At 42.6% G+C, this 27,470-nt stretch overlaps 1 protein-coding gene across 1 annotated transcript in view; it reads left to right on the top strand.

Moving 5' to 3' along the window:
- LOC141015835 (zinc finger MIZ domain-containing protein 1-like) overlaps positions 1–27,470 on the top strand; it is a 125,821-nt gene that overhangs the window by 80,901 nt on the left and 17,450 nt on the right. The window contains exons 3-5 of the mRNA XM_073490047.1: positions 498–617; positions 6,354–6,467; positions 11,567–11,672. Coding sequence (XP_073346148.1) covers positions 549–617; positions 6,354–6,467; positions 11,567–11,672 — 289 coding nt within the window. The 5' untranslated portion in view covers positions 498–548. The remainder of the gene's footprint in view (positions 1–497; positions 618–6,353; positions 6,468–11,566; positions 11,673–27,470) is intronic.

The following is a 27,470-nucleotide window of genomic DNA, read 5'->3' as shown; positions in this document are numbered from 1 at the left end:
CAAAGATTACATAATGGCTAAGTAATGTAAACAGAGAGCCACATGCCAAGTTAATGTTCTCACAGGCCGGGATGGAAGGGCTTCATGCAGTTTTCTGAGATAATACTGACAGACTGGCTGTGTGTGTGTGTGTGTGTGTGTGTGTGTATGTGTGCGTGCGCCTCCACCTCTGTTCATTTTCACCCCGAGGTGCTTTAAACATGGTCAGACATCCTCTCTAAGTCATCCAGTGTGTCCTCTCCGAAGGCGTATGGCAGCGTTAGGGGCAAGCGCCAGGGCTTGTTAAGGGTGTCACAGGAGCTGAGAGGAATGTCATCCTTTGGGCTCTCTGAGGTGCTTGTCACCTGCCAAATCAATATCTTCCCCTGCTCAGCTCACAGCGCCACACACACACACTAAACTGCAATATCCTGGCGGTGATGGGATTGGCAGCTTCCCTGAGAAGAGGCGAGCTTTAACACGTGTGTGTGCGTGTGTGTGTGTGTTTTCTGTTGCAGAGCGCTCCAGTTTAATGGCTGGCAGGTAGAGGCCGAAGAGGGACAATCAACATGAACTCGATTCCGTCGATGGACAGACACATACAGCAGACCAATGATCGTCTGCAGTGTATCAAACAGGTGAGTGCGGCGTCAGCTGTCTGACTTACAAGGACGATTTATATCATTACCTGAAGACTTGACACATGAATCACACGAGGCGAATTTTATGCTGCCTATTACATGTTGTACAGGTGGAGAAGTAGCAATTACATTTACATAAGTGTTGTAGTAGTAAAATCTCGAGGTAAAATTGTACTTTTAAGAGTCACAGCGAGATAAAATTGTTGAAGAATCTTCTGAAAGTAAAGATTTACAAGGTTTTCCTTCACAGTAAAGTAAACCTCTCCATAATTATAGTGCAGTTGTAAGACTCAGCTCCACCTCGAGTGCAATATCAGCTGAACAAACTTATACCTTGATACTTACTGTAATTGCAGACTTTTATTTTTCTTGTAAACTGTGTAAAAACACACTTTCCTACTATATTTCACTCAGCCTATGAGATGTATTGTGATGTAAACATACAATAGATTATGTGCAGCGTAGATACTTTGCATCCAGGGCCTGACGTCGTCATGGAGAAAGCTCAGTGCAGCTGGAGGATGTAGGTTCAAAGCCTACAGCTGGATGCTCGGTGAGACGGTGCTTTTGTCAGTGTAGGTTTCAGATGAGCGGTGACGGCGTAAGTGGCACGATGCTACATTGGATACGTGTTGAGTGGGAGGAGTATACCATGTGAGTGGAGCGTTGGACTTGAGTTTACTGCTTGAACTAGCTTCTGGAGCTATTTTCATTGTAGATTAGTCTGTTGATAATTTTCTCGATTCACAGATTAGCGGTTTGGTTTATAAGATGTCAGAAGACGGTGAAAAATGTCAATCAGTGTTTCCCAAAGCCCAAGATGACGTCCGGACAGATATTTCATTTCCATATCTGCCCACTTGTCGGATTTCTCTGGGAACCCGATTGAAAAACAGTTGGGACGCCGTGTAAAACATTAACACAGACAGAATGCAATGATTTGCAAACCCTTTTTGACCTGAACTCAATTGAATACAGTTTATAAGACAGGATATTTAACGTTCAAACTGATAAACTTTATTGCTTTTTGAACGTGCAAGACACAAAGTGGGAAGAACCGCAGCGTCACAGCCTTTTCAGAAGCAGGTTTTTAGATGTTTGGTTTGTCTGTTGATATAAAAATGTAGGTGACGATAACTCTGGGTGACCTTTTCTGAGTTTGCACACACATGTACGCAGTCTGAGTCTCCCTGTCTGGCCACTGTAAAGTGACTAATCTGTTAGCTCTCGCTATCAGGAGCGTGGTGTGACTCAGGTTACTGACTGGGGTCAAAGAGCGGGGTGTCCCTCCCCCATCATCACCCTTTTCTCTCCCTCCACCTCTGCTGACTCCCGGCGAGTCCTTTTGTTCTCGCCTCGCCACCGTGTGCTGCGGGACGAATCTCTGGCAGAATTAAACAGACATACTTGCGTAACCCCGGGCTACAGGGCTCGCTCCCTTTGATCTCTTTTCTTAACTGACGGCCCGTTTTGTTTTTCCGGCCCCTCTGTGCGCCGAGGTCCACCTCCTGAAAAAGTACATCAGAAGCCCCGGTGGGACAATGAATTGGTGCCGGCGCTTAAACACAAGTGCGGACGTGGCGAATTGTTTTACCCTCGGCAGGGAGTTCCCAGCTATTACTGAGAGAGAGACAAGGTGAGGCAGATAGCAAGACGGGGCGAGTGTTTAGGGAGCAAACAGAGGGAAGCCCCGATGTGTAGAGACAGGCTTTGATGTCTTTAAGTAATAAGGTAGAGAGAGGTAAACACTCTCGGTCTTCAGTCTGGTTACCTTCCTCACAGCGGGAGATCAGATATTCAATATCCACTCCTTCTTTAGCTGTATGGGAGGTGAAATTGGATTCTATTAATGCACTGTGCTGCTAATAGCTCATGAATTATTCTGTAGAGGAAGTTCAGAGATCGGAAAAAAAGGGGGATTTGCATCTGTCTCGCACAAAAGTGTAAACAATTCAGATGTCGCGGGGTTAAATGTATTAACCCCCGCGAGGCAAAAATTTAAACAAACACGTCCCGATGTTAGCGGCCGGGGGAAGCAGCACATGGGTAAACATGCCAATTAAAGAGATCCATGGCATACAAGGAGGCCTCCAGTCCATCTAATAAATGGTTAAGCACCGGGTCATTTCAAACCAACCAGTAAGAGCCAGCACCCTGCTAATAGAGGCAGCTTTGTGCCGCAGACAATCAGGGTTTGGAAGGCCCGCATAATAAATACCATTTATGTCCTGCCAATTAGACTAGCAGTGAGCCCATTCAGCCGGTCGTCTATTCTCCTCCCCGCACACAAAGATGATCATCAGGGGAGATCAGAACAATTAACTCACTATCTTCTCCCCCTGCTCCCCATTGTCCAATATCCAAGCCATTAAAATAATTAAGGAAATATTGTAAACCAATCCAGCTGTTTGCTTTAATTGAAAGTGTGCACATGCTGAAATTTGGCATCTCGGGGAAGGCGACGCGGACGTGGAGCAGGAATATAAATGAAGCCTCCTCCATTGTGTTGTTGTTTTCTGGAAGATGTGACACGTCTGTCTGAATGCTCCCAGCCAGAGCAGCGGACAGGGGAACAAATTGATTTTGTTGCTCAAATGATGAATTACTGCCGAGCGCCATGATAAAGTAGAGGAAATTGGAATCTGTCAGCCCGATTGAATCATGGGTTGAAAGTTGAATCAGAAATCATTACGGTGGTAATTTTTAAATGAGCGTCTTGTTGTGAAATCGCAATAATGTGATTTATAAACAATAACTTACAAATAACCGAACTCCTCGTACGCAGCGGAAACACGGTTATTTTTTCAGCCCACTGCACTAATTTTGATACTTATATGAGATGTTGTTTGCGTTGTTTGACACTTGCGGGGCTGCAACTACTGATTATTTACATGATAAATTGGATAATCAGTGAGTGTAAATGTCAGAAATTGTGAAAAATGCCCAATCCAAATTCCCAGAGTCTGAAGTGACATCTTGATAGTTGCGTCTTTTGCCCAAACCAACAATCCAAAACCCCAAAGACTCTTCAATTACTGTCGTAAATGACGGAGAAAAGCAGCAAATAACTACATTTAAGAAGCTGGAATGAGCAAATGTTTGACGTTTTTGCGCGAAGAATGACTGAAATGATTATTTTGATTGATTTGATTATTAGTTTTCAGTAGACTTATTAATTTATTGGCTAATTGTTGCAGCTCTAGGTAAGACAGGTGGACAGGCAGTGGATCAAACCATTGTGAGGCAAAGAGTGGGGGTTTATTAAGCAAAAAAGCCAAACAAAAGCCTGTAAAATGTGAGGATTTGTTGCATCCTGCTGTCTTACATCATCATCTTTGGTTTTTGACATTGATGTGTGGAAAAGCTAATCAATGCTGTAAGTGTTTGAAGTGTGCAGGTGGTGCAAAACACCTCAAAGGAACTTTTCTGCAACTTTTAAAGAGTGATGCGGCAAAATAAATATGTTCGTTTGTTTAACCTCCAAACAGACGATACATAAAAAGCAGTTATCTGATTTCACCCCAACACAGTTTGTTTTCCTCCCGTATCCTGGAATTGCACCGTTGTGAACACTTTGGGGAAGATGTGCTCGGCGATACTGCGGGTATCTATTTCAGAGGCAGTTGTTTTTTTCTCCTCTCGCTGTGGGGAAGCCAGTTTGCTGTCAGACTCTCCGCTCAGTGATACGTACGGGACTCTGGCAAAAAAAAAAAAAACCCATGAACTCTCCTCTCGCTGCGGGAGCACTTCCTCAGACTGGAAGCGTCAATATTTCGAGATAAGCTGGAAAGCAGCCCCTCACTGTAGCGCTGCTGCTGCACTTGCGTGGCTGTGCAGCTGTTTTTTGTCTGCCACTATGTTCTTCCCAGGGTCAATTGTCTCCGTTAATATGTTCTCGGTGCTCTGGGGCGTCGCTGAATGTGGAGGAACAACAGCAACGAGACCAAAAGCTGTGATTTTTGAAAGGGGAAGGGAGTCTCGCTGCCAGATCGCGTGCGCTGTCACATTGAGTTTAGCTGCAGATGTGCAGATCAAGTCGTTTCCAGACTACAGAGGGGGACTGTATCTGAAGAAAGCCGATCCTCAGGACACCGCCGGTCCTGTCCGTCTTTGTTTCCCCCCGAACTGGGCCGAGCTTTGACTGGAGTGTAAATGTTGGAGGATCACTCTCACCCGGGGGGACGCGGATGAGGAGGGGGGAGTGAGGGGTCTCTTGGCCACTAGTTTAGGTTTGATTGGTGGGTTTTGGCCGGAGAAGGGGGAACATCTGTGGCGTGGCAGTGCCAAGCTCTCCATGTGACAGCCACACTGGTGGGACCAATTGTTCTGAGTGCAAAGAACAGTAATCACTTCAAGCCCAAGTGTTGGTGCTGTGTTTTTTTTTTCCCTCCCCTCTACATATACTCCCCCCTCTTTCCTCCCCCTTGGTGCGCTGATTGCGTGTGTTGTCTAGCTTCCAGACTCATCTAAATTTAGCATCTGTGGATGTGTGTGCTTCTCCAGGAGACTTCATCCACCAGTAAACGCTCAGTAACCCCACCACGTCCCCCGCTCTGTAGTCTCCCCTCGACAAAGATGCCTCGGCCGGAGTCTCGGACAGAACACAAAATAAACAAGTACTGGTTTCATCCGGCCCTTGTCAAACACAGGCTTTGTAAATTGATATGAAAGCTGCCTTATCAAATCCTGACCTCTGCTGCCCCCTAAAGAGCGAACGAGAAAAAGGCACTGCGAGGTGGTGGCTGTACCGCTGTCACTTCCTCTCCTCCCTGACAGTGAAATCAAAGCGCAGAGACGTGTTAAGGAGGCGGCCGTTCGCTTTAAGCCGACGAACCTCTCTGTTTACCTTTGGAGTCCATTTGTCCTGGTTTTAGCGCAAGTACACTGCAAAGCTGCTCGTGTGCATTATCTCTCCAAAGGCAATAGAGTCGAGGTAGTGTGAGTCCACTCTCCTACCAATAAACTGATTCACATCGAAAGCTTTTAGAGAAGAAGTGACCGACGGTGAGTCTGATGTGGCGACCCAGAGAGGTCCATTTTTCAGTTTTCCTTTCGCAACACAGACAACAGGGTTAGCGAGCGGGCCGCTGGCTCCAGTTAGGGAATGAATGCCATAAAGGGGTGCCTGTAGGTCAAGGAGCCCGTTGTCAGATAAAGTCACAGCACAGCTCAGGGCCGGCTGGTGAAATAAGGGCTTCCTCGGCTATTCACGCAGCCATACAGGGAGATTTATTGCACTCAGTGGCGAGGCGCTGCTACAGAAAACACGGGGAGAGTGAAGTGGATGTCTAATGGGGACGTACCCCCTCCAGCCCCCCTGCGCATTAATACTTTAAACCTGCAAAACAAGTCATCTAAAGTGTAATAAGATAGATTTTGTGAAAATGTGGTCGTAAAAAACGCTGTTTTTTCTTTTTAAGCCACTCTGAGTGCTTTTAATTATTCATCGTGTTGTTGGCGTGGCCCTTGTTGTGGTGACAAGTGATTTTCTCTCTCTCCACCCCATTTTCCATCTCTTATCTGGGTTCAGGGAGGCAGCAAACTACCAGAACCACACCCTCAACATCTGTTTCTTTTGGATATTTGTAGATATAGAAGTCAGATACACGTAATTGATTTTTCAAAAAGCAGGCATAAAGTCGTTGAAGGACATCTCACAACTTTAATTACAGCTTTTTGAGTTTTGCTTCGGCTCTAACATATTCCGAATCTTTCTCTTTTTTCCTCCTCCAGCACTTACAAAATCCAGCAAATTTCCAAACAGCAGCAACCGAGTTGCTGGACTGGTGCGGCGACCCACGAGCCTTCCAGCGCCCCTTCGAGCAAAGCCTGATGGGATGCCTAACGGTAAGTCGGCAGTCCTGACCTTCCCTCCGCAGCCTCACACTTCGGAGGTTCAAGGACGATGAAAGGCCCCCGCTAAAACAACTGCTGCATTGGCTCTTTCCACAACTCCCTCAGGGATACGAGGGAACTAATGTTTAGCTGCCTGATCTTCACTGAGGTCACGGGGAAAATAAAAAGCATTTTACCCCCGTAGAAACTGCAGTCACCTCTCAGTGACTTCAGTTACAGTTTGTGCTGCGGCTCATGAAATCGGCACACTGGAACATGAAACGAAGTGCAATAACGTCCTCAAACCACAAAGCAATCAGCGCTTATAGGGAAATACACTTACAATGCTGTTAATAATTCCCATACTTAAATGCCTAGAGGCTTTTGATTAATTGAATAATTAGTATCCCATGACATTTGAAAAATAAAAAGACTTGACTGATCTGAGACATGTACTCCAAACAAAGAGTGATTTTTGGCCTAAATGGCGAAATGCGAATGCGAGTGATTTGCAATGGTGGCCTATTTTGAGTTGACAATATTAGTGTAATTGTCAGAAAAAAAAAGAAGAAACCTCATAATGTGTATCACTTAAACCTCTGTGGCTTAAAGGTGGCTCTGAAAAGTTTGCAGCTTGCTTCTTGGTGGAGGACACCGACGTGGATTCAAATGACGAGCGTCAAGGTGAAAAAAAGCACCAAAATGTCCATATAAACTTCTCAAACCGTTCCTAATTCGATAATTTGCGAGCCAAATATTGATAAATACACTGCTTTTGTTTGTTGCTAGCCATAACTAGCATTAGCATATGTGGCTAGTTAGTTACATGCAACAAAAATAAAAAGCTAACTGTATTAGTGACAAATGGAAGCTGTCCATTTAGCCATCTTTTAGTATATTTTTGGCAAAATAGCATTTGATTCATATTGGTTCTCCAGAGTGGTGTTTAACAACCAAACTATGCCAAAATGTACAATTTACGCAGAATATGTTGCTAGTGCATTTTAGCTAACACTTTTGTGCAGCCGTGTTAGCTTAATTCTGGTCACGAATTGCAAAGCTTAACAGCTAACTGTGCTCGTAGCCATATTTTGCTATCTTTAAAGTGGTGTTTTATTACCAAACTACGCCTGAATTCACAGCTTACACTGCTGCTAGTGTGATTAGCTCTCCACCTTTGTGCAATGTTAGCTTATGTTGGTCATGAATGACAAAGCTAAACAGCTAACTGTGCTAATACTGTTTTGGTATATTTTTGGTCATATTGCATATGCAGAGTTGTGTTTTATCAATTAAACTATGCCTAAATATATAACTTAAACTGCTGCTAGTGCAGTTAGCTGTTGCAACAAAGTTAGCTTATGTAGCTCACAAAGTACTCACAAGTTAAACAGCTACCTGTACTAATGATATAGCCATAATTTGGTTTATGTTTAGCAAAATAGTATTTAACATATCCAGAGTGGTGTGTTATACTCAAACTATGCCTAAATACAAAGCTTACGCTGCTGCTAGTGCTGTTAGCTGTTCACCTTTGTGCAACATTAGCTTATGTTGATGTATTATAAATAACAGTTTGGTTAACATAAATGTTTGGAACATACCAGGCTTATGAAAAGGCAGATTAGTATTTTGAGAAGTTTCTTTTGGACATTGGTGCTTTTTTTTGGTTTTGTTTGTTTGTTTCTGTCGTGGCTCTCGGCCACAATTGGATTCCATTGTAATTGTTTTGAGTCCAAGCTCGCTGACTACAGCTGCCGTCAGCCACAAAAGGGCAAACTACAAACTGTTCAGATGAGCCACTTTTTCAAACCTACAGGGGGTGAGTATTTGGCAGATTTTTTCTCATCGAGTATTTCTTTAAAAATATCTCTTCTGAATCATTCTGTGGAGTTACTGATGGTGGTTTTTTGCTGTCTGTCCTGTGGAAGTTTTAAGCCGAGAGAGAAAGCAGACAGTCAGGTAGAAGAACGGATGGACTGCGTATGTGTCACTCCCCTGTCACCCTTGGGCCATACTGTGCTTTAACATGCACATTTCCTTACTGCCTCCAGCAGCAGATAAGAGATACATATAGCTCCTGTTAGGTGCAATTTGTAACCCCGCAGACAAAGCGTGGCTACAGCGAGCGGAGGAGCCCGAGAGATTTGTACTTGAGCACCACAGTGAAACCATTGTGACACATCCCTCCATTCAAGTGATTGTTTGTGTTACTGCTTTAATGTGCAGCAGCAGGTGCCTTTTCCTCCATTTCGCCAATTCAATTTGTTTCCTGCCGTGAAAATCTCAAGGCTTTTCCTTTTAGCTTATGGGTTGTATAGACCTTAGCGTGAGCCGCGCTGGGAGGGAGCACAGAGAATCTGATGTGATTGTGAAATTACCCGGTCTCAGACTATAATGGCAAACACTTCACCCTGTTGCCTGCATGTTTTTTTGTTTTTTTTTATCTCACTCGCTTCTGCTTCAACATTGGCATTTGGTGATGTCAGACAGGTGGCTACGCTGCAGAAAAACTCTATCTTCTACAAACAGCTAAATATTGCGTCAAGACAAATTTGCTATGGAACCAAACAACAGTCTGACAGTCGGGTAAGCAAAACTGACTTTCTGTACTGAAATTGGACTCAAAATCAGGCAACTACAAAACATATCAAATCTTTAACGTTTAAATATAAGAAAGGGTGCATAAAACAAGGTTATTTATCTTTTAAATCATCTTAATGTTGGAGTTAACACACTTCTGCCAACAACTTAACAACATTGTCATTGCTTCTATCAAGTTGTATTTTTTAGCTAAGCTAAAGCGCCAAAAAACAACTTGGCTAGATAAATGTTAGCATGCTAACAGACGAAACTAAGGTGGACGAACATTATAAACGTTAAACTGGCTAACCATTAACATGGTAGCATTGTCACTGTGAACATTTTAGCATGCTGACATTAGCATTTAGCTAAGTATAGCTTCAAACAGTATTTCAAAAAGCAGCAGTCCAAGAATTGTCAATTGTGTCTGTGTCAGTGATATAACTCCTCAATTAAGCTGTCTTGATAAACAAATGGTATCATCTCAATAGCTTTTAACTTGAATCTCTGAAGGTTCATTGTTTATATTAAGTTTTATATTTAAGTTTAGGTGTTTTTTAGCTGTAAGTGCCAAAAAACATCCCGGTTAATGTAACGCTATTAGCCTTCGCTGTACTTTGTTTAGCGCTAGTTAATTAATGTTAGCATGCTGACAGACAAAGCTGTTGATGATGACGATAAAAAATGCACTTGCTAAACATCAGCATGTTAGCATTCTTATTGTGAGCATGTTAGCATGCTGACATTAGCATTTTGCTTACTCACAGAGCTGCTAACAATTACTTTATTTTTGTTCATCAGTTTAAAGGTGTTTAAAAGTGGCTTCATTTCTATGCTAGTTTCAAGGAGTAATTTTCAGCTTACGCTAGAAACTTAAAATAAAAGAGCTAGATGCTAAATGCTAAAAATGCCCTTATGCTACTACCGCTACAACGCTCATAGCCCCATTATTCGCCATAATACTGGGATATAAAACACAGCATTTTGTTTCTGTGTCAAGGGGTGGGTCCAACAAAGTAATTAAACAAACACTGGGTGCCTTGCCTTTATTAAAATGAAATAAACCCAAGCAAATTAACTTTGTTAATCAAGTCACGAGTCACCACTCGCCTCAAGACAGCGATGTGGCAGAGAAGAATGAGCGACTACTGTACGGTAGACAATCCACCACCACAACTCACTGTGTACAATTTCAGTCCTGAAATTAGAAACCACTCGTTGTAACTTCTTACACTGAAATTACCATTTAGCAAAATGCCCCCTCACAAGTTTAGATTCTAATTAGACAGCCTATACTCGTATATCTTCTTCTTAATGGGGGATTCCTATAAATAAAGGTCAGATATACATACTCTGTTTTGGTGTCACGTCAAGACTATACTTACAGGAGATAATGATACGGTGCAGGGAGCAGTGTTCAGCTGTACTACCTCGGGGCTTGTCTTGAGCTTCAGAGTGTGACAGCAGGCTATGAAAACCCAGGCAGGGAGACGAATCTGTCTCTAAGTGAGGCACGTTGGTCCACACACACAGGTCTCAGTATGTCCTAAAGGTCTAAATGTCTTGAGCGGGGTCTCTTTGAGCTGATAATGGCGATGGTAAATCAAAGCAACGTGTGCCACATAAGGGTGATTTACATCGCCTCCCCGTGGCATGTGGATGTTTCTCTTAATGTTTCCTCTCAGTGGGCATCGCCGCACTGGAGGCCACATTTTCTCTGTGTTCCTCATATGGAACTGATGAAGTTGTCGTGGTTTTATCCTTTAAGTTAAACCGAGTCTTTGATGCTGCCAAAACTCGCTCTTATGTAAGAGTCAGAATCTGGGAAAATGTCAAGACAAAATGTAAAGTCCTTTTGATGAGTTTAACTGCCAGGACGGGCCTGTATTCAATGTATTTCTAAATGTTAGCATGCTAACACACACAGGTTCACACATAAATTCATTCTAAAAAATGAGATTTTGAACATTTTCCCTGTTTTCTAACGTCTGCATTCAAATGAATAAACTCCAGCGAAGGTCTGTCACGATGAGGATGTAGATGCAGATAAAAAATGTTCCTTTCTGAGAATAAAATAGCACATATAAAGGATTGTGCAAGCTTGAAGTGGTGCGCGCCCTCTGAGCACTTCCTACTCGTCTCTGCTGTTAAGCCGATAATGAAATTGGCGCTTTTGCGACCTTCTTTCTTTGAGTAAAGATGGTGGAATAAAGATAACAATCGAGTTAATAAAATTTCCAAAAACCTTGTCTGAGAAAACAGAGGGGTTTCTTTTTGTCAGTTTGAAATAAAATGAGCTCTTCAATTATCCACAAATCTATAAAGCACCATTTCCAACTGTAATTTCAGTCTTCAAGAATTCATTCATCGACCCCTTGTCTCTCTTTATAACCAATCCAACCAGACGGTATCAAAATGTTCCCATGCTTTCAGACGTGTGCTTACGTTTTCCAAGAAATACCATCTTTAAAAACCTCAGACCATAATAGAATATAATCTGACGTTGTCCCGACTGTCGTTGTGTTCAGGTGGTCAGCCGCGTAGCAGCACAGCAGGGCTACGACTTGGACCTGGGCTACCGGCTCCTGGCCGTGTGCGCCGCCAACAGGGACAAGTTCACTCCAAAATCAGCAGGTAAGAAAACCAGAGTTTTCTCAACCACCGTCTCAGGCCATCTGGCCATGCTGGCCTGACCGGGCCTCAAAGTTCCTGTCTGCATTCTTGGCAGCATTTCATGATACCCACCCATTGCTTAGTAGACTGTACAAGATCCTGACACTCCAGAAAATACTGTACACCTCACTGTGTTGGTCTTAACTCATGTTATTTATCATTTAAAGTTGATTACTGGATTCTTGCAAAGAGATAAATGAGGATCTTTGATTATTTTCATGGCTCTCTGCATGATGATTTTCTTTCGGTACTGCAAAATACCTTTTTCCTTTTTCAGTCTCACTTGAACATTAAGCATTACCCTCTGATAGCGACATAAACTTTGACTTCCTCATGTTGCATTTCACTTACAAACTTGTTCACAACGGCCCGATTTGGTTTTCTTCTCTGGAGTTTTTTAGACGAAGTGTGCACAGCAGAATACTCCATTTGTCACACGCGACAAAACTACTCTATCAGCGATGATGAGTTCCTGTTTTCATACAGCACAGTCATCTCGCTACAGTGATGGATTATTGGGACGGATGTATACTGCTAAATGTTGTTATCAAAGCTGGCGAAAAAAAGCATGCTGAAGCACGATGGGAATGAAGATGTATAGGCTGTCAGCGGCGCAGAAGAAGATAACAGGAATATTTTGTGCTCCTTTTACAGTTTCTGATTTGTGGTTTCCACCTGTCTTGTGTTACGAGGAAAGCCGGGGGTTGTGCAATCGCTCCTGTGCGCTCAGCCCTCTCTGCTGAGCCGTCTTAAGTCGACGAGGACATTAAAGTCAGAGCCACATATTGTTTGAATTTTCACTTGTGTTTGCCTCCTCTGATTTACGGCGCCCGCGGTTTTATAAGTGGTAATGTGAGGCTTCAAATCATGCAATGTCACTCTTATGTCAGCCGCGGGATGGGGAATCATTCTCCGCCTGCAATTAACTTACACTGCCAAATGTTCTAATTCTACTTAATGCTAAATCAAATCTCAAGCCCTACTTTATGGGCTTAGATAAGATTGCCAATTGATTCTTCGTCTGAATAATTTCCTGCAACAGTAGTCATTTGGAAACCGGCGAGTACTCCAGTCTAGGCAGCATCCCAAAGTGCATTTCATGGACAATTATGTACCTGTATATGCATGAATATTTTCAGAGGAGAGCTCTGTAGAAAGAGGGAGAGTAAATGGAAACCACTGAGGAGGCATTCTCCTGCAAAGCTCCCAGAAGCTCTTTTTAGAGTGGAGGCCCCAGTCGAGGAGGCTGTTAAAGCCCTCTCTGGCAGCCAAGGGAGATGGCTCTTAAACGACACTCCCACGGGGCCCCACGGGCAGTACCCCCGCTCCCCGACATCCAGCAGGGCCGTTGCCCAGTGACGGGGGGGAAGGGGAGTGGGTCACATGATGGGGGCCGGGATGGCGGCGGCGGGTCAGCACATCCAACTCCAGAGACAGAAGAGTCTGTCTGCTTGGAGACTTTTGAAGAAGAGGACATGAGATGAATTTTTACAGCGTCCTGTGCATGATGTTGCTTTAAGGATAATCTGACAGTTTTCCTGGATGTGAACCAAGTTTTTTTTTTTTTAAATACAGACAGTCTGCCATTTGTTGCATAACAAGCTGTTTTTTTTGCTTGAAACACTTCCACCGTATGTTTGTTCCTTATCTCTGCTAAAAGAAGAAAAAAAAAAGTGGCTCGTGTGGCCCAAACCCTGGGAGTTTTTCTTCAAAGAAAAAGTGTCCAGGGAACATCTGAAGCCAAATCTTGCTGCTCAGTCGCATCTTGCATCTTGTAATCTTCTCTGAAAATCTATGCTTTGTGTGTGTGTGTGTGTGTGTGTGTGTGTGTGTGTGTGTGTGTGTGTGTGTGTTGGGCTGGGGGTGGGAGCATGATCTCCGGTGGTTTATGAGCGGGGGCTGTCCGCCGCAGAGGACATCAGGTCAATGGATGAGCGCTAATAAGTAAATCAGATTTAGTGTCCCATTTTAACCAGCCCTTGCTTGTCTTGGCTCTGACATACACGCACGCACGGCGTGGTCGAGATATTACATTTCTGTTATGTCACATAAAGATCGTCTCCTGGAAACATGGGACAGAAAATTGAGGGCGGTAGGAAAATCAGTGTTCACAGTTTACAGCTTAAACAGGTTGATTCATGGTAAATCGCCTCCATCACTTTGGTAATTTCTTTGTGAGAAAAGGACAAAACTCAAAGAACGGCAGCAGCGATATGTATCTTCTCGCCTGAGGAAAAACTTCATTATCGCCTCTTAACATACATTAATATATGAATTTCACGTTTAGATAATAACTGTTATTTCATATTAGATGCCTCTCCAGCAGACACACGGCGGGAGTTAGTGAATTATCTTCAGTAAATGTTCTCAGGGGGGACCGCGTAGTCCTTTTTCTGCAAGCGGCCCACAATGCTCGGGCAGAGCTGGGGCGGGGGAGGGGGCCGCCTGTCTGCTAGTAGTGACCTCTTTGTGAATGAGATTAGCCTGCTCTATTAATCTGTGATTACTCGGACTGTCTTACCGCAGGGCGAAGCCACGCACGTGGAGCCGTGGCGACATCAAAGCGCGGGGAGATCACTCGCTCGGTGTGTATAAACTCATCAGGGCCTCCCCTCTCTCGCTCCGTCTCCATCACAGGGTACATTACAAGCCCTGTTAGGCCTATTTCATGTGCCCCCTCCTGCAGGACCGCAGTGGTTCAGTCTGCTTTTCGAGAGCGTCGACAAAACGCTTAATCACGATTTTTTTTTTTTTTTCCTCCAAGAGGGTCAGAGTGGCGCATTCCCAATCGTTTGCGCCTCACCAAGCTCTTGGAATTCCTCAGCTCGAACGAGTGAAAGGAGGCACCGATTTATAAGAGGGGAGGGGAGAGCAGGGGGAAGTTTTCAACTCCCCAAGCCGTTCATTCTCTCATGTAACAAACGCCTGGTAAACCTGCTTTTCAGCAGATAATTAGTTGGGCTTCAGCTCTCGCTCTGTTGGGCTGGTTTGTCTCTGCACTGGTTTTACAGATAGAGGGCTGTTTTCAGGTTTGGTCAGGAGACACTGTGGGTCGTAGTTAACAAAGTCAGCAAGAAATAACTTTTCAATATCGGTTTAAGCTGTTTTTTAGTTGGTTTGACTGTATGAAAAGTCACACTTGAGTAAAAGTAAAAGATGACATGTTCAAATGTTGAGTTTAAGAGTTTTAGATCTACAATCCAGGTGTAAAAATTAAGCTTCTGTAAAATACTTTCCATATTTTCTTCTAAAAAAGGTATTTGTATCTTGAAGCGCTGACCATACGTCAACTTTTATGGCACCTTCCAGTGAAGTGGTGCTTAAGAGACGGAGGTCAGACGTGTTTGTCACCGAGCTGTGGAAAAGGTCTCTGATTCGGCACACACTACAGAGGTCACATAAACACACACACAGGCCTGTAGGGCTGTAATTTCTCTTCCCAGAGCTCTCCACACCAAAATGTTTCTTTTTTTTCTGTCTCCAACATATAGTTTAGCTGTGGCTTTTCCTAAATAGAGAATAAGAGAGAAGTCTGAAAACATTGTTGGTGGCCGAGACTTTGTTTGATTGATGCCGGCAGTATCTGAGAAATAAACAACCATTAGTTAATCAAGATTCAAATGCAGATTTAAGACTTTATTTGTCTTGTGTAGAAGCTTTATTTCAGATGGTGGAGAGGTAGCCACAGTGTTTAGTGTGAAGAACTGTGTTTTCTAACTTTACTTCTATAGATATTCATGTTGAGTTCATTATAAGTGCTTTATATATAGTTTAATCTACAGTGAAGCATCATATTCTGTAAAATCAAACCATGTGTTTGTAGCATTCCTGTCCTGTGAGAAACCAAGTATCTCTAAAAAGTCAACTCATCGTCGTGTCAGGAAAACAGCTTTGTGATGATGCATTTTCTAAGTAATCTAAGAGGGTTTTTAAATAGTTTATTTAGCTCAAGAAGTCGAATTTTCTCAACCCACAAACGAACACTTGATCCTTCAGTTTATTAGAAACATTCAACCCAAAACATTTAGAGATCTGTGGTTTCACCAGGCTGGAAGGGGGAAGAGGTTTTGCAATATGAAAAGTAACTAAAGCTGTCAGACAAATGTAGTGGAGCGAAATGTACAATATTTGCCTCTGACATGCAGGGGAGTAGAAGTACAAGGTTGCATGTAATGGAAATACTTCAGTAAAGTATAAGTACCTTGAATTTTGTACTTAAGGGCGGCACTTAAGTAAATGTACTTAATTACATTCCACCCCTGCTTATAACTCTGAATTTACTCTTGTAAAGTGAGACATAAGCTGTACATAACATTATAAACAGTGTTGTAGACAGTATCCAAATGTAATACTTGAGTAAAAGTAAAGATATCGTGTTAAAATATTACTTTCATAAAGGTAAAAGTCATCCATACAAACAGTACTTGGGTAAAAGTCTTAAAGTATCTGATATTAAATGTACTTAAGTATCAAAAGTACAAGTAAATGTAAATAATACATATATTTACACAATAATATACATTTAAATACGTTTTAAGTAAGTAACTAAAGTAATCAAACAAATGTAGTGAGTAAAAAGTACAATAATTGCCTTCAAAATAGTGCAGTGGAGGTATAAAGAAGCAGTACAAGTACCTCAAAATGGTACTGAAGTGAAGTATCTGAGTAGATGTACTTAGTTACATTCCATTGGTGATTACAAATATGTTTATTTGTATAGAAAAGTTATTTCATAGACCTCTAAAACTCTGAATGTTTCTTTTAAATGTAAAATAAAACCTGTGCTCACACTGACACGATCACATGCTCATTCTCAGAGCTGCAAGTTACTTTATTCAAACCCAAGATTCTCCACTAGGTTTCATAACACGGACAGATTGTAATAACCTCTGCTTGGCACAAGATGAGAGCGTTTACGAGGTTAAAGCCTTATTATTACTTTCACCTCATGAGCGTCACAGCAGCTATAAATCTCCACTCTGGACAATCTGTGTGTTTTACACTGTATGATGACTGTATGTGAAGTCTCCCAGCCTGCCAATGATTGATGTGTTAACTCGCAGTCCGGGTGCGGGGCTGTAAGTCACCTGCTGTGCACTTAGCTGATAGTAAATACCAGGAGACAGGAAAGACCCGAGATAAGAGCCGTTTCGCTTGTCTGTCCTTCCTCCCCTCCTGTGTCACAGTTATTACCGGGCAGCGGGAGACGATTTGTAGCATCTCCAGCGCGACCGAATCGTATGTTTGGCATATTAATATTAATTTACATCTGAGCTTATGTCTCTAATTAAATGCTGCGGACCGGTTGCACTGTTTTGACACCTGATTTGACTCTGCTGAGTGTTTTTTATTTGACGACAGAGGCTCCAGAGTGCCTCAGGTGGTGCGTCTGCCCACAGTTTACACGTTTGATTCGGGTGTAATTATTTATCTAAAAGCTTTAGTCTGGGCTCGTGTGTGCTGAAAGACAAAATGTGGTCTAATTGGCCCCTCCCTCTCTGATTCCAACCCTCTGCGCATTAGGAAGCCACAATACACCCAGCCTCCTCCTCCTCCTCCACCTCCTCCTCCTCCTCCTGTTCCTCCATGCCCCTTAATTACAATGACTAGTTTGATGGATTAAGTCGACTGTATGCAAAGACAAGTTTGGGGGCTTGAAATCACCGCTTAATGTACCCACCTGAACCGTCTCCATCGTCACTTTTTTCGCCGTCACAAACGTTGCTTTAAAAATGAATTGATTGAGGCTTCTCTCTTTTTCTTTTTTTTTTTTTACTCGTCGCTCTGGACGCGGGCCAAGATACAGGCTGTCTAGCACATTAGGCACCACCCCCCTTTGCAGGTTTGAAATGTGAGCTGCCTGCATTTTTTTTTTTCCTCCTCCTCTCCTCCTCTCCTCTCCTCCCCTCCCCTCCAACCCTCCCCTCCCCTCCCTCTCTCTCTCTCTCTCTCTCTCTCTCTCTCTCACTCTCTCTCTCTCCCTTCTGGCGAAGTGGCTGTGGCTGCTTCTGTGTGATGTGTGTATTGGGAGAGCAAGCAATGGATCACTAGACAGAAAAAGAAGATACATCAATAACTGCTGCATACATCCGAGGTGAGGAGATAAGCATTTGGTTCTCTCTCTCTTGCTCTCTCTCTCTCTCTCCCCCCTCTCTCTGCCTGTCCTCCCCCCCCCTCACTCCCACCTCCCCCCTCCCTCCCTGCCTTTTAACCCTTTGCTGCTGCAGAGAGCCGGCTCCTAATTTCGCTGAATTATTTGTTACCTTTTCTTCTTCTTCTCTGACCACAAAACGTGTGTCCTCCTCTTCCTCCTCGTGGCTGTTAGTGCTGTATGAAGTCTCCCCCCCACCACCACCACCACCCACCACCCCCTACCTCCCAATCCCACCTCCTCCTCCTCCTCCTCCTCCTCCTCCTTCACCTCCCCTCCTCCGTTTTCCCCTCTCATTGTCTCTGGGGTATTTGTTGCTTGAGTGCAAAGAAGCCGGTGGCAAGTACAGCAGGAGCCCATTAGCAATGACTCCATCTGTGATTGGTTTTGCCTGCGAAACGGAGAGAGCAGCCATGAATAATTGATGTGTATTGTGCAGTCAGTCACTGGACACGCAGGGAGAGAGGAGAGCAAAACAGAGAGGAGCTGCTGCCCTGAGACACAGAGTGAGGGAAACGAGGGAGGGAGAAAGGGGGGAGAGAGAGGAAGAATGTTAGAGAGGAGAGAGGGAAGGTGGGAGGGATAGAGAGACACAGAGAAAGAGCTTTAAAATAGCTGCTGGCTTCAGTAGTGCAGAGATTAAGGCTGCCCTGTATCGCCTTTGTTCTGCTGTTGCAGATTTGTGCTCAGAAGTGTTTCTAGACACATGAGTCCCCCTTTTTTTCTGTGCACCGACGAGTGAGAAATAAGCGGGGACGTTGCTGGAGTTAGTCTGGTTGAAACGCGGGTGGCATTTTGGACGTGGAGGGGGGAGGACAGAGCTGTGAGCTGTCAAAAGGAGGAGACAACAGTTAAAGAGGGCTGTGTTTGTAGGGGGTGTATTCAGTGACAAGAGGGGAAGGTGGATGTGCCGCTGCTCAGAGCAACTTCAACGTTATTTTAACCCCGGGGGGAAGCAGATAGCGGGGCTCGTACAAGCTTTGGTGGGTGCAGGCGAGGCGGGCGCCCCGCCACGTCTTAAACTAACGGAATGGGGTTTGACAGTATGACGAGTGCCTCGCAGCGCCCCGCGTGATAGAGTTGCAACAGCTGACTGCTGCATTTGACCCACTTACAGCTCACACAGAAGGGGTCAAAATGGCCTTGATTATCTCTCTGAGTCGCGCTGACCTACTTGAGGCGGCGTTTTCCGTGAGACTCTTGGCAGTTTATCACACCCACTCCCCCTCGGTGCCACAAGCAGCTCGCTGCAGAGACACGCACAGATTCTCCTGCTTTTTATGTAGTTAATTCACTGGTTTCAGATCAGGGATTCAGTGTCTCCCATGGTTCAGTCAGGCCGGGTGGACTGGGTTTTATTAAATTAGAGCAACAGGTATGAAATTTTTAGACTTTCGCCTGCGTTGAGATGCCGATGCACCTGTTTCGTTCGTGTTTAACTTAAAGGAATACTTCGTCAAATATCTATATTCACAGTTTTTAAACACTCGCTGTCGATAGGCTTGAGCGATGGCTCTGAAAGGGCTTGTTCACATCAATAAAATGATCAAATCATCCAAAGAAACTTGTCGAATCAACTCCACCACCATTTTTACTGATAATATCTGCACTTCAAAGCTAAATAAACTACTCTCTTGTCACTCTTTCAGCTCCAAACTCATCAGAAGTATCATATCAAGTTTCTTCACACATTTTGACACCATGTTTTTTTCTTTTCTTTCATCACTCCAAGTCCAAGTTTACAACTTCTCAGAGCCACCTTCCAAGAAATAGACAAGTGATTTTTGGGTGACGTATTCCTTTAATGAATGAGTTTTTGTTGAGAGTGAAAGTCAGCTGGTGTCATTTCTGTCTCTTCTCGACCTCACTTGAGAATTCTGCCATGTTGCTTTCTTCATTGTTCACTTCTCTCTCACCAAAGAGGGGTTTTTGTGAAGCTGTACAGTAAAGTCCCAGTTTGGGCAATTATTCAATGATTTTTTTTTTTTTCCTCCCTAAAATGTGTCTGTGGGACAGCTCCCAACATGCTAAGACAAGAGAGGTTTTGCAACAGGCGGCGTTGGTGAAGAGATGATGTCTAGCTGGCTGTGCAGCGCTCCACACTTCCAACTATTCATTACTGTTGTTTTGTCAGCTTCAATGAATCTCTTGTTCTCTGTGTTGGAGATGTTTTTCTCTTTTCCACCAAGTTGTGAAATTGCAGTGACCTTTTTCTTTTGAAGTTTTCTCTCCGATAAAGTCCCAAATTATAAAAGGAGCAATCGGCACACAGGAGCAGTTGATGTCATTTGTGTATTTGCAGAACGGTTCGCTTCATCTTTTCATAAAGCATTTTAGTAAAAGGCCATGGAGCCATGTGCACTTACAGAGTTTGTTTACACCTCTTGTTATATTGCGATCTTGAAACCCGAAGGAGGATTTTGATCACATTTAAAACTAAATCCTCCAAAGATCTGATGTTAAAATTTGTTTGTAATTACCAAAAGCCTCTGACAGGGACTCAGTTTTTAATTTTAGTCACTGTTAGTGATGCTCATTGTTCAGAGTTCAAGTTTATTGTCCCATACACTTTCAGGGGCTCTGTTGAACTAACTGTTACATAGAGCCCCTTGAAAAAAATACTAAGTTCATACATATGTAATGAAATGCATGTAACTATATATAAATGACAATATATTCAAAAAATAACAATCATAATAATCAAAAATTAGAAATCAGAAAAAAGAAGGGGCACTATGTAGTTTTGGAGAAAAAATTCAAACTCAGATTGTTATTATTTACAATATTAATGAGATAGAAACACAATTTCTCTTCAATAACTAAATAAACAAGCTGTTCTCAGAGGAAAATAAGGTCCCCAGACCTCTGTTTGAAGCTAGAAAGGTGGCAGGGCCCGCCACAAATAAACAAAGTAAAACAGCACGAAGTTGTGTTATCCTTAAAGTTCAGTTTGTTCATTTAGTTTGTTTAGGCATAAAAAATCTCAATGAAGATCTTACGATTTCTTCCCCTAAACTACACAGTGCACCTTTAATGCCAAAACTAGTACAAGGGAGACAAAAGCTCGTAGCATGTCGCCGTCGTTGCCGTCATGAGACCGTCACTGTCAGTGTTGCTGCAGTTTAAGTGTGATCTCACAACTGTGATGTCACAGCTGGAGAAATAGATATAGTATCCTGAATCTAACATGTCCAACTAATTGTCTGAATCAAGTTTGCAAAGGTCAAAGAGGGTATTTCAGTGGAGGTTAGTGTGGAAACACTGACATACATTTGTCCAATCAATTTGTCATAAAAATGGGACAAGGTGTGATGCTATCTTTGAGGATTTTGATAATCAAGAGTTTTTAAATTGCATTGAAATGCCAGGTGTGTCCGTATGTAGCTTCTCCTCCTCACATCCGCCTACTTGTTATTCTCACTGTAAGTCGGAGAACAAACAGCACAAAGCAGACTTCAGCGCGCTCATTCTTTTTTAATCAGTCTCACTCTTGTAACTTTCGTTCTTCTTTCTTTTTTTTTTGCATGCACCACCAGTTTTTTCTCTCTAAACTGTATTAACAACACAGTAATATTTCCATTAGTCACCAGTTTTAGACTGTTTATTGAGGTTTCTTCCAAAACACTAATTAAAATTAATAAAAATAATCATTACTCTTATTTCAGCGTCTTTGTTAAACCGCATTTAATTGACTGAATGTAGGTCAAAGACACACTGCACATGTGAAAACCAAAATGAACGATCATTTTCTGGATTAAAATACCAGATTAAACATAATCAGCATTGGCAGGAGACGCTGAAAGAAAATCCCTGCCATTGAGAAGTTTTTTCATGTAGACATAACTGCTGGCATTCTCACAAGAGTGACGTGATGTGTGTCAGAGAAAAGCTTCCTCAGCTAACGTTAGCCTAATGACAGTAAGTTAACCACTGTGTAAGGTTATTAAAACGTTGAAGATGACACCTCCAGCGCTTGAACTGTCGGTCTGAGACTTTCAATCCGATGTTTTTCCCAGATTGGGACAAGTTAAATGTTAACACGGCGGTGGAAAGTGCTTTAACTTGACCTGCATCTACAGAAGAGAAAGTTCTGCAGAAAGGAAGTGAAGGCCTTTACATGATCTTTTATATGTGTTGCTCGGAAAGTCTGAAAGCAGTGAAAAGATGCCTTTACACATCAGTGAAAGGAGATCTGCATCCTTTACGTGTGAAAACCGGAAAATAAGGCCGAGGCCGTGATGAAGGCTAAATCAGCTTATTGGGCGATGCTAAAGCAGCACATTAAAGAGGCATTAAGTAATCTATGACCTTTATCGACCTTTATAGGTGGACGGCAGAGGTTTAAACAGCATCAATAGGACTTAGTTCCTCAAGCCACAACCCCCCTGAACAGAAACCGTCAGCTGAAACCATCATCTGTCATCGAATTCTGATCGTTCAAGTCACATTTTGAGCGACAGTAATGGAGAAGAGTTGGATTTATCACCACAGAGATCAATAAGTAATAATAATACTACTTTTTAGTCGACGTACAGTGTTGGACCATGTGAGACTGTCTGCAACTGAGTAAGCTAGCACCAGTTGGAAAAACTCAAGCTGTATCGGTATCAGCACATATCCAACTTTATAAGATCGGAGCTGAAAAAAGTCCAAACGTTTTTTAGCATTTGAAGCAGGAATGTCATGATGCGTCAGCCAGAAATGTCGACAATCCTCGAACAGCCTGCGCTGGATATTGTCGTGTTTTTGTGCCATGTTACAGTAAAAGTATAATCTATTTAACTTCATACTTTATACCCATAACTTTGCTTATTTCAAGTGTGATATGTTCAATCATTCTCTCCTCCTCTGAGTAGGTTTTTAGGCAATCTGTGAATTATAATCTCATATATTTCTCAACCATCCAGTCATCTCATAGTGTTTGAATACGGGAGCACCTCATGCTCAAATGTCTGTCATTTGCTGAATTTCTTTAGAAATGTTTGTAAAGTCCAGTAAAATGTAAAAATTTGAACCCTACAGAAACCGACTGCTGCAGGAGGTGTCAGTCTGACTCAGGTACTTGGCTGTGTGTTGAAGTGCTGCACAGGAAACTCATAAACATTGGCTGAATCAAACCCAACCATCCTCATCACATCATGTCCTCACACTGGACATGTGTCGACATGCTGTACATGGAATGACATCAGCTGTGCTTTATGTTTTTTATTTGTTGTTTTTTTTTTTGGTTGGTCATCTAGAAAAGGCTGCTGTTGTGTTGTCTGCTGGAGTTGTACAGTATGAAGCATGTCACACACACTTTGTTTCATCATCTTGCCTGCGTCATAGTTCACACTCATGTTCTCGGCTGTTCATCCGAGCCATTATCAAGTTTATGCTTTGTTCCTCTTGGTGATTTATGTGTTACCCCCGCCTTCTCGAAAAAGCAGGTAGTAAAAGTTTAGAACAAAGCTCAGGTCAGAGTCGGAATAATGTGGTGAAACTTAAATCACTGCTGTGAGGGAAGTGGCACAACACGCATAGATGCGCACTGGAGGTTGTAGACAAAGAGTTCGTACAACATCTTGAAAGTTTGGAAAATGCTTAAAGGAGACATGTTATGCTTATTTTCAGGTTCATTATTTTATTTTGGGTAACTACAAGAATATGTTTATATGCTTTAGTGTTAAAAAAAACACTGTATCCCCCCTCTGTCTGAAACTCTCCTGTCTCTTTAAGGCCCCACCTCCTGAATACCCAGTCTGCTCTGATTGGTCAGCTCGCACACGCCTGACCCAGCACCGCTAACAACAACAGAGCAGTTGTGCTAAATCAATTCCTGCATGCAAAACTAGCCGCTAGGCATAAATTATGCAAGTGTGTGACGTGGTGACGTAGTGCGATGTCACAAAGTCATGGAATTAAAGGCGGGGCTACTGACGAGGTGTTTCAGGAGGAAAAAACTTTTAATAACTATTTTAAAATGATCCCGTCCTCATATTCGTTTGTTGTCTCCTGCCGTTGAAATTAGCGAGAGTTAAATAATCATGATCAAAACATACAATCAAAGTCAATATAAACAGCTTGTAAAGTTAAAAAAGTAATTTGTAGTGTAGTAACAACCTAGATATGATGATAAAAGCTTTAAAACTCTGGAAATATTTGGTCTTGATGAACTTGAAAGTGCTTGAAAAGTGCTTGTATTTCACCCTATGGACAGTCAACATATGTGATATTATGTGTATTTTGATGATTTTTGCATATGGACAAAATACCAGAAACTTATCTGAGACATGTGGATGTGTAAAATAAAATAGAATAAAGGTAATAATAATTTAAAACACCTAAAGTGAGAAATTACTTTAGAAAATGTAATGAATGAGATGGAAAAAAATGCACATTATTTGCAAAATATCTTTTGTTTTAAATACATGAGGTCATACATGCTGTGTCATCAGAATATAAGAATTATCTCAGCTTGTTTGAAGTAGAAATAGTTTGATTGTTTTCCATTTGGCTTGCTAGTTTATCTCGAGGAAGCTTTTTATTCAAACCCTGCTCTGTTGCACATATGGATGACTCTAATGAGCCCAGAGGGGTGCCAGGACCCGACCCCGGCCCCTCCAGTGTCTGCTCCTACTGTACTTCTAAAGGGAGGCTTTGACCCCCAGGCCCACTGTGAAAAGGTCGCAGGTGAATCAGCCACCGGCGTATGGCACCGCGACACTACCGGCCCTGCCCAGCACCCTGAGGTGGGCACTAGTCCGGGCACATCTGCTCCGTGCCTAATTAGTATCATTGCAGACGAGGGCTTAAGGGTGGGCCTTCGTTAATAGCAGCCTGTTGCTCGGGGAAACAGTCTGGCTCCTGTAAGCCGCTTCTTTGCAGGTCTGCTCATCTGATAATCTGGTTGCAGAAGTGCACGGTTATAAAAAACATACCGGGCAGATGGCAGAGTTTTTAGGAACCTCAGTGTGGTGAGGTGAAAGGGTCATCAGTGAGACAATCAGGATTCAGAGAGATGTTTTTTAATGGAACATGTCAAAGTTCTAGCTGCTTATTACAAATCACATTTGCATGATATTTTTGCTGCCCATTGTCAAATGCATGACGCACTGTTTTAGTTTTTTTAAAATGCATATTTCCATTGACTTTCACTCATTTCTATATAGCATAAAATTGAACTCTTGAAACTTGAGTTGAGTATTCAACAGTGAATCATAGAGCTGAAAAGATTAATCGATTAGTTGTCAGCTATTAAATTAATTGTCAGCTATTTTGGCAAAGGATTAATTGATTTGAGAATGTTTTTAAGAGAAAAAGTCAAAATTTTCTGATTCCAGCTTCTAAAATGTGAACATTTTCTCAAAACAAGGTATTTAAAGGCTTCATCTTGGGTTTTTGGGAAACCCTGATCGACTACTTCATAGACCAAACAACTGATCAAAAAAATAGTTGCAGCCCTAGTGAATCATATAAGTAACATAAGCAACACGAAAGTAAAGTAAAAAGTAAAGATTGGACATTAAGTCTGTATTAACTAAGTTAAAGGTGCAATACGTAAGAATTGACCGCTTTGAATTCATACGACCAGTAGGGGCAGCATATCACCAGAGTAACTGTTACCTGCTGCTAACTATTCTTTTTATACATCCATGATCTGTAGCTACTGCTAGCTTGTTAGCTCAGTTAGCCAGGGCAGTGTTGGTGTTTACACCACCAACACAGGAGCCTTGGACCAATGGGAAAGAGAGGTTTTCATGCCCGTGGCTAGCTGGTTAGCATGCTAACTTCTGTAGTTATCTCTTCAACAAAATATGTCTTTGACATAACATCAGCGCTGTTGTTTCTTCACACTTTGTTGATAATTTTAGTACATTTTGTAATGTTTTGACCTATAATTCTTACATATTGCACCTTTAAGAGTTACATGATTAATATGTGGTGATACAGTCCCAACTTTTCAATTCAGGCTCCACCACAACTGCATTTCCACACAAATATAATTGTGCATTTACTGTATACATACTTTTAAAACCAGAACAAGTGTATAGAGTTTTTTTATTCAGTTCAAAAAATTATAAACAGTTACGTAAAAATACATAAAATATCTTAAAGACAATGGCATGGCTTTTCAAAAATGGTTAGCTGTGAACTGAAAACTGGGCTAAAACTGCTTTGGTAGCTTTAAACATTGACTTCAAACACTCTGACATACTGTTGCCAGATAAATTGGGACATAAAGATGTAGGTTTGGAACTAGTTTTGCTCCCAATCAGCTTACTGTGTGGCACGGAGCGAAATACAGTAACAGATTGAATGCTGGTTGTGGGAGATGTTTGGCTTTAATGCACAAGGAATTAATTCACACCAGGGGGTTTAAATGCTATAGATTTCCACCTTCTTGCTGTACACAGACCCTGAATGGCTTGCCCTGTTTTTAATGAAGAGATTTGTTGCGTGTGCCAAGAGAGATTATCTTTTGAAAAACACTGGGCGAAGGTTTGGTGCCTGTATAACCACGACCAAGAACTGACAGCCAGAGTGATGAGATCTGCATAAATCATCTTGGAGGTTGTGGCGTTTATTGTATCGTGTTCCAGTTGGTATTCACTTAGTGCCAAGTGGATTTCTTTAAAGTCTAATCTTTATCTCAAATCTGTGAACACAGATTTTATTTGAGGATAAATGTCTTATCTTTGACATTTTTGGGATTTTTATACAGAATCCTGCATTTTTATATGTATATTGAAAGAAATTTGCATCACAAAGTGGTTGGCTGGATATTTTAATACTGAAGTTATTATGACAGCAGTAGTGGGAAGTTAAGAGGGATAAGGGGCAGCTTTCCGGTGTTAGTAATGCAGCATTTAGTGGTTTTTGATTTCGCAACAAAGCACGCGAGATGTCAAAACAGCAACTCAGAAAACACCAAATCCGCAGCGTTTTCTTCTTTCTCCTTGTGCCGCTTGCCTCCACATGGCCACATATGCTTGTGGCCTCAGTAAAACCTTTTTGGCACAAATCCAAGCGTCCCCCCCCCTCCTATCCTCCTCCTGTTCTCCTCGCCGGATGGACATGGCACGACATTGCGGCCATGTGGCCAGCAGGAGGCTGTATTTAAGCCGGGGCAGCTCTGAAATGGGCCATAAAACCTAGCCAGCAAGTCTGGCTCCCCATGAGGCAACGGGCCTAAGTACTCATTGACAAGACTCCAACATCACTGACTTTCCAGAGAGAGAGGGAGCGCAGGAGGGGAAATAATGCAAGAAGAAAAAAGAAGGAGCAGACAAAGATGAGGTGCAGACAGGAGGCAGTTGTCTGGCCTAGATAGACGGGCTGTTTTATAACTGTTAGCGCTAATGCTTTCAATCCACAACATGTAGCTGCTCCCCCACACTCTTCTTTGTGTGTTTTCTTTTTCAGCTCATTTTCACTTAATGAAACGAAATAGCTGCTTAACTGCATATGTTTAAGGGGGACCTCCAGGGAAATATGTCACATTTTGATGCCACATGGCAGCCATGACATTCACATGTTCCCACTTCACACCATCAGTCCCACTTCATCGGCTCTCCGAAAAACACTCACCCTGAATCATGTCGCCAAATGACTCACCCGACTTTAAA

Source organism: Pagrus major, chromosome 20 (assembly GCF_040436345.1).
Source record: "Pagrus major chromosome 20, Pma_NU_1.0".
Lineage (NCBI taxonomy): Eukaryota > Metazoa > Chordata > Actinopteri > Spariformes > Sparidae > Pagrus > Pagrus major.
Note: the sequence above shows the minus strand (reverse complement) of the source record. Positions and strands in the feature narration are given on the sequence as shown.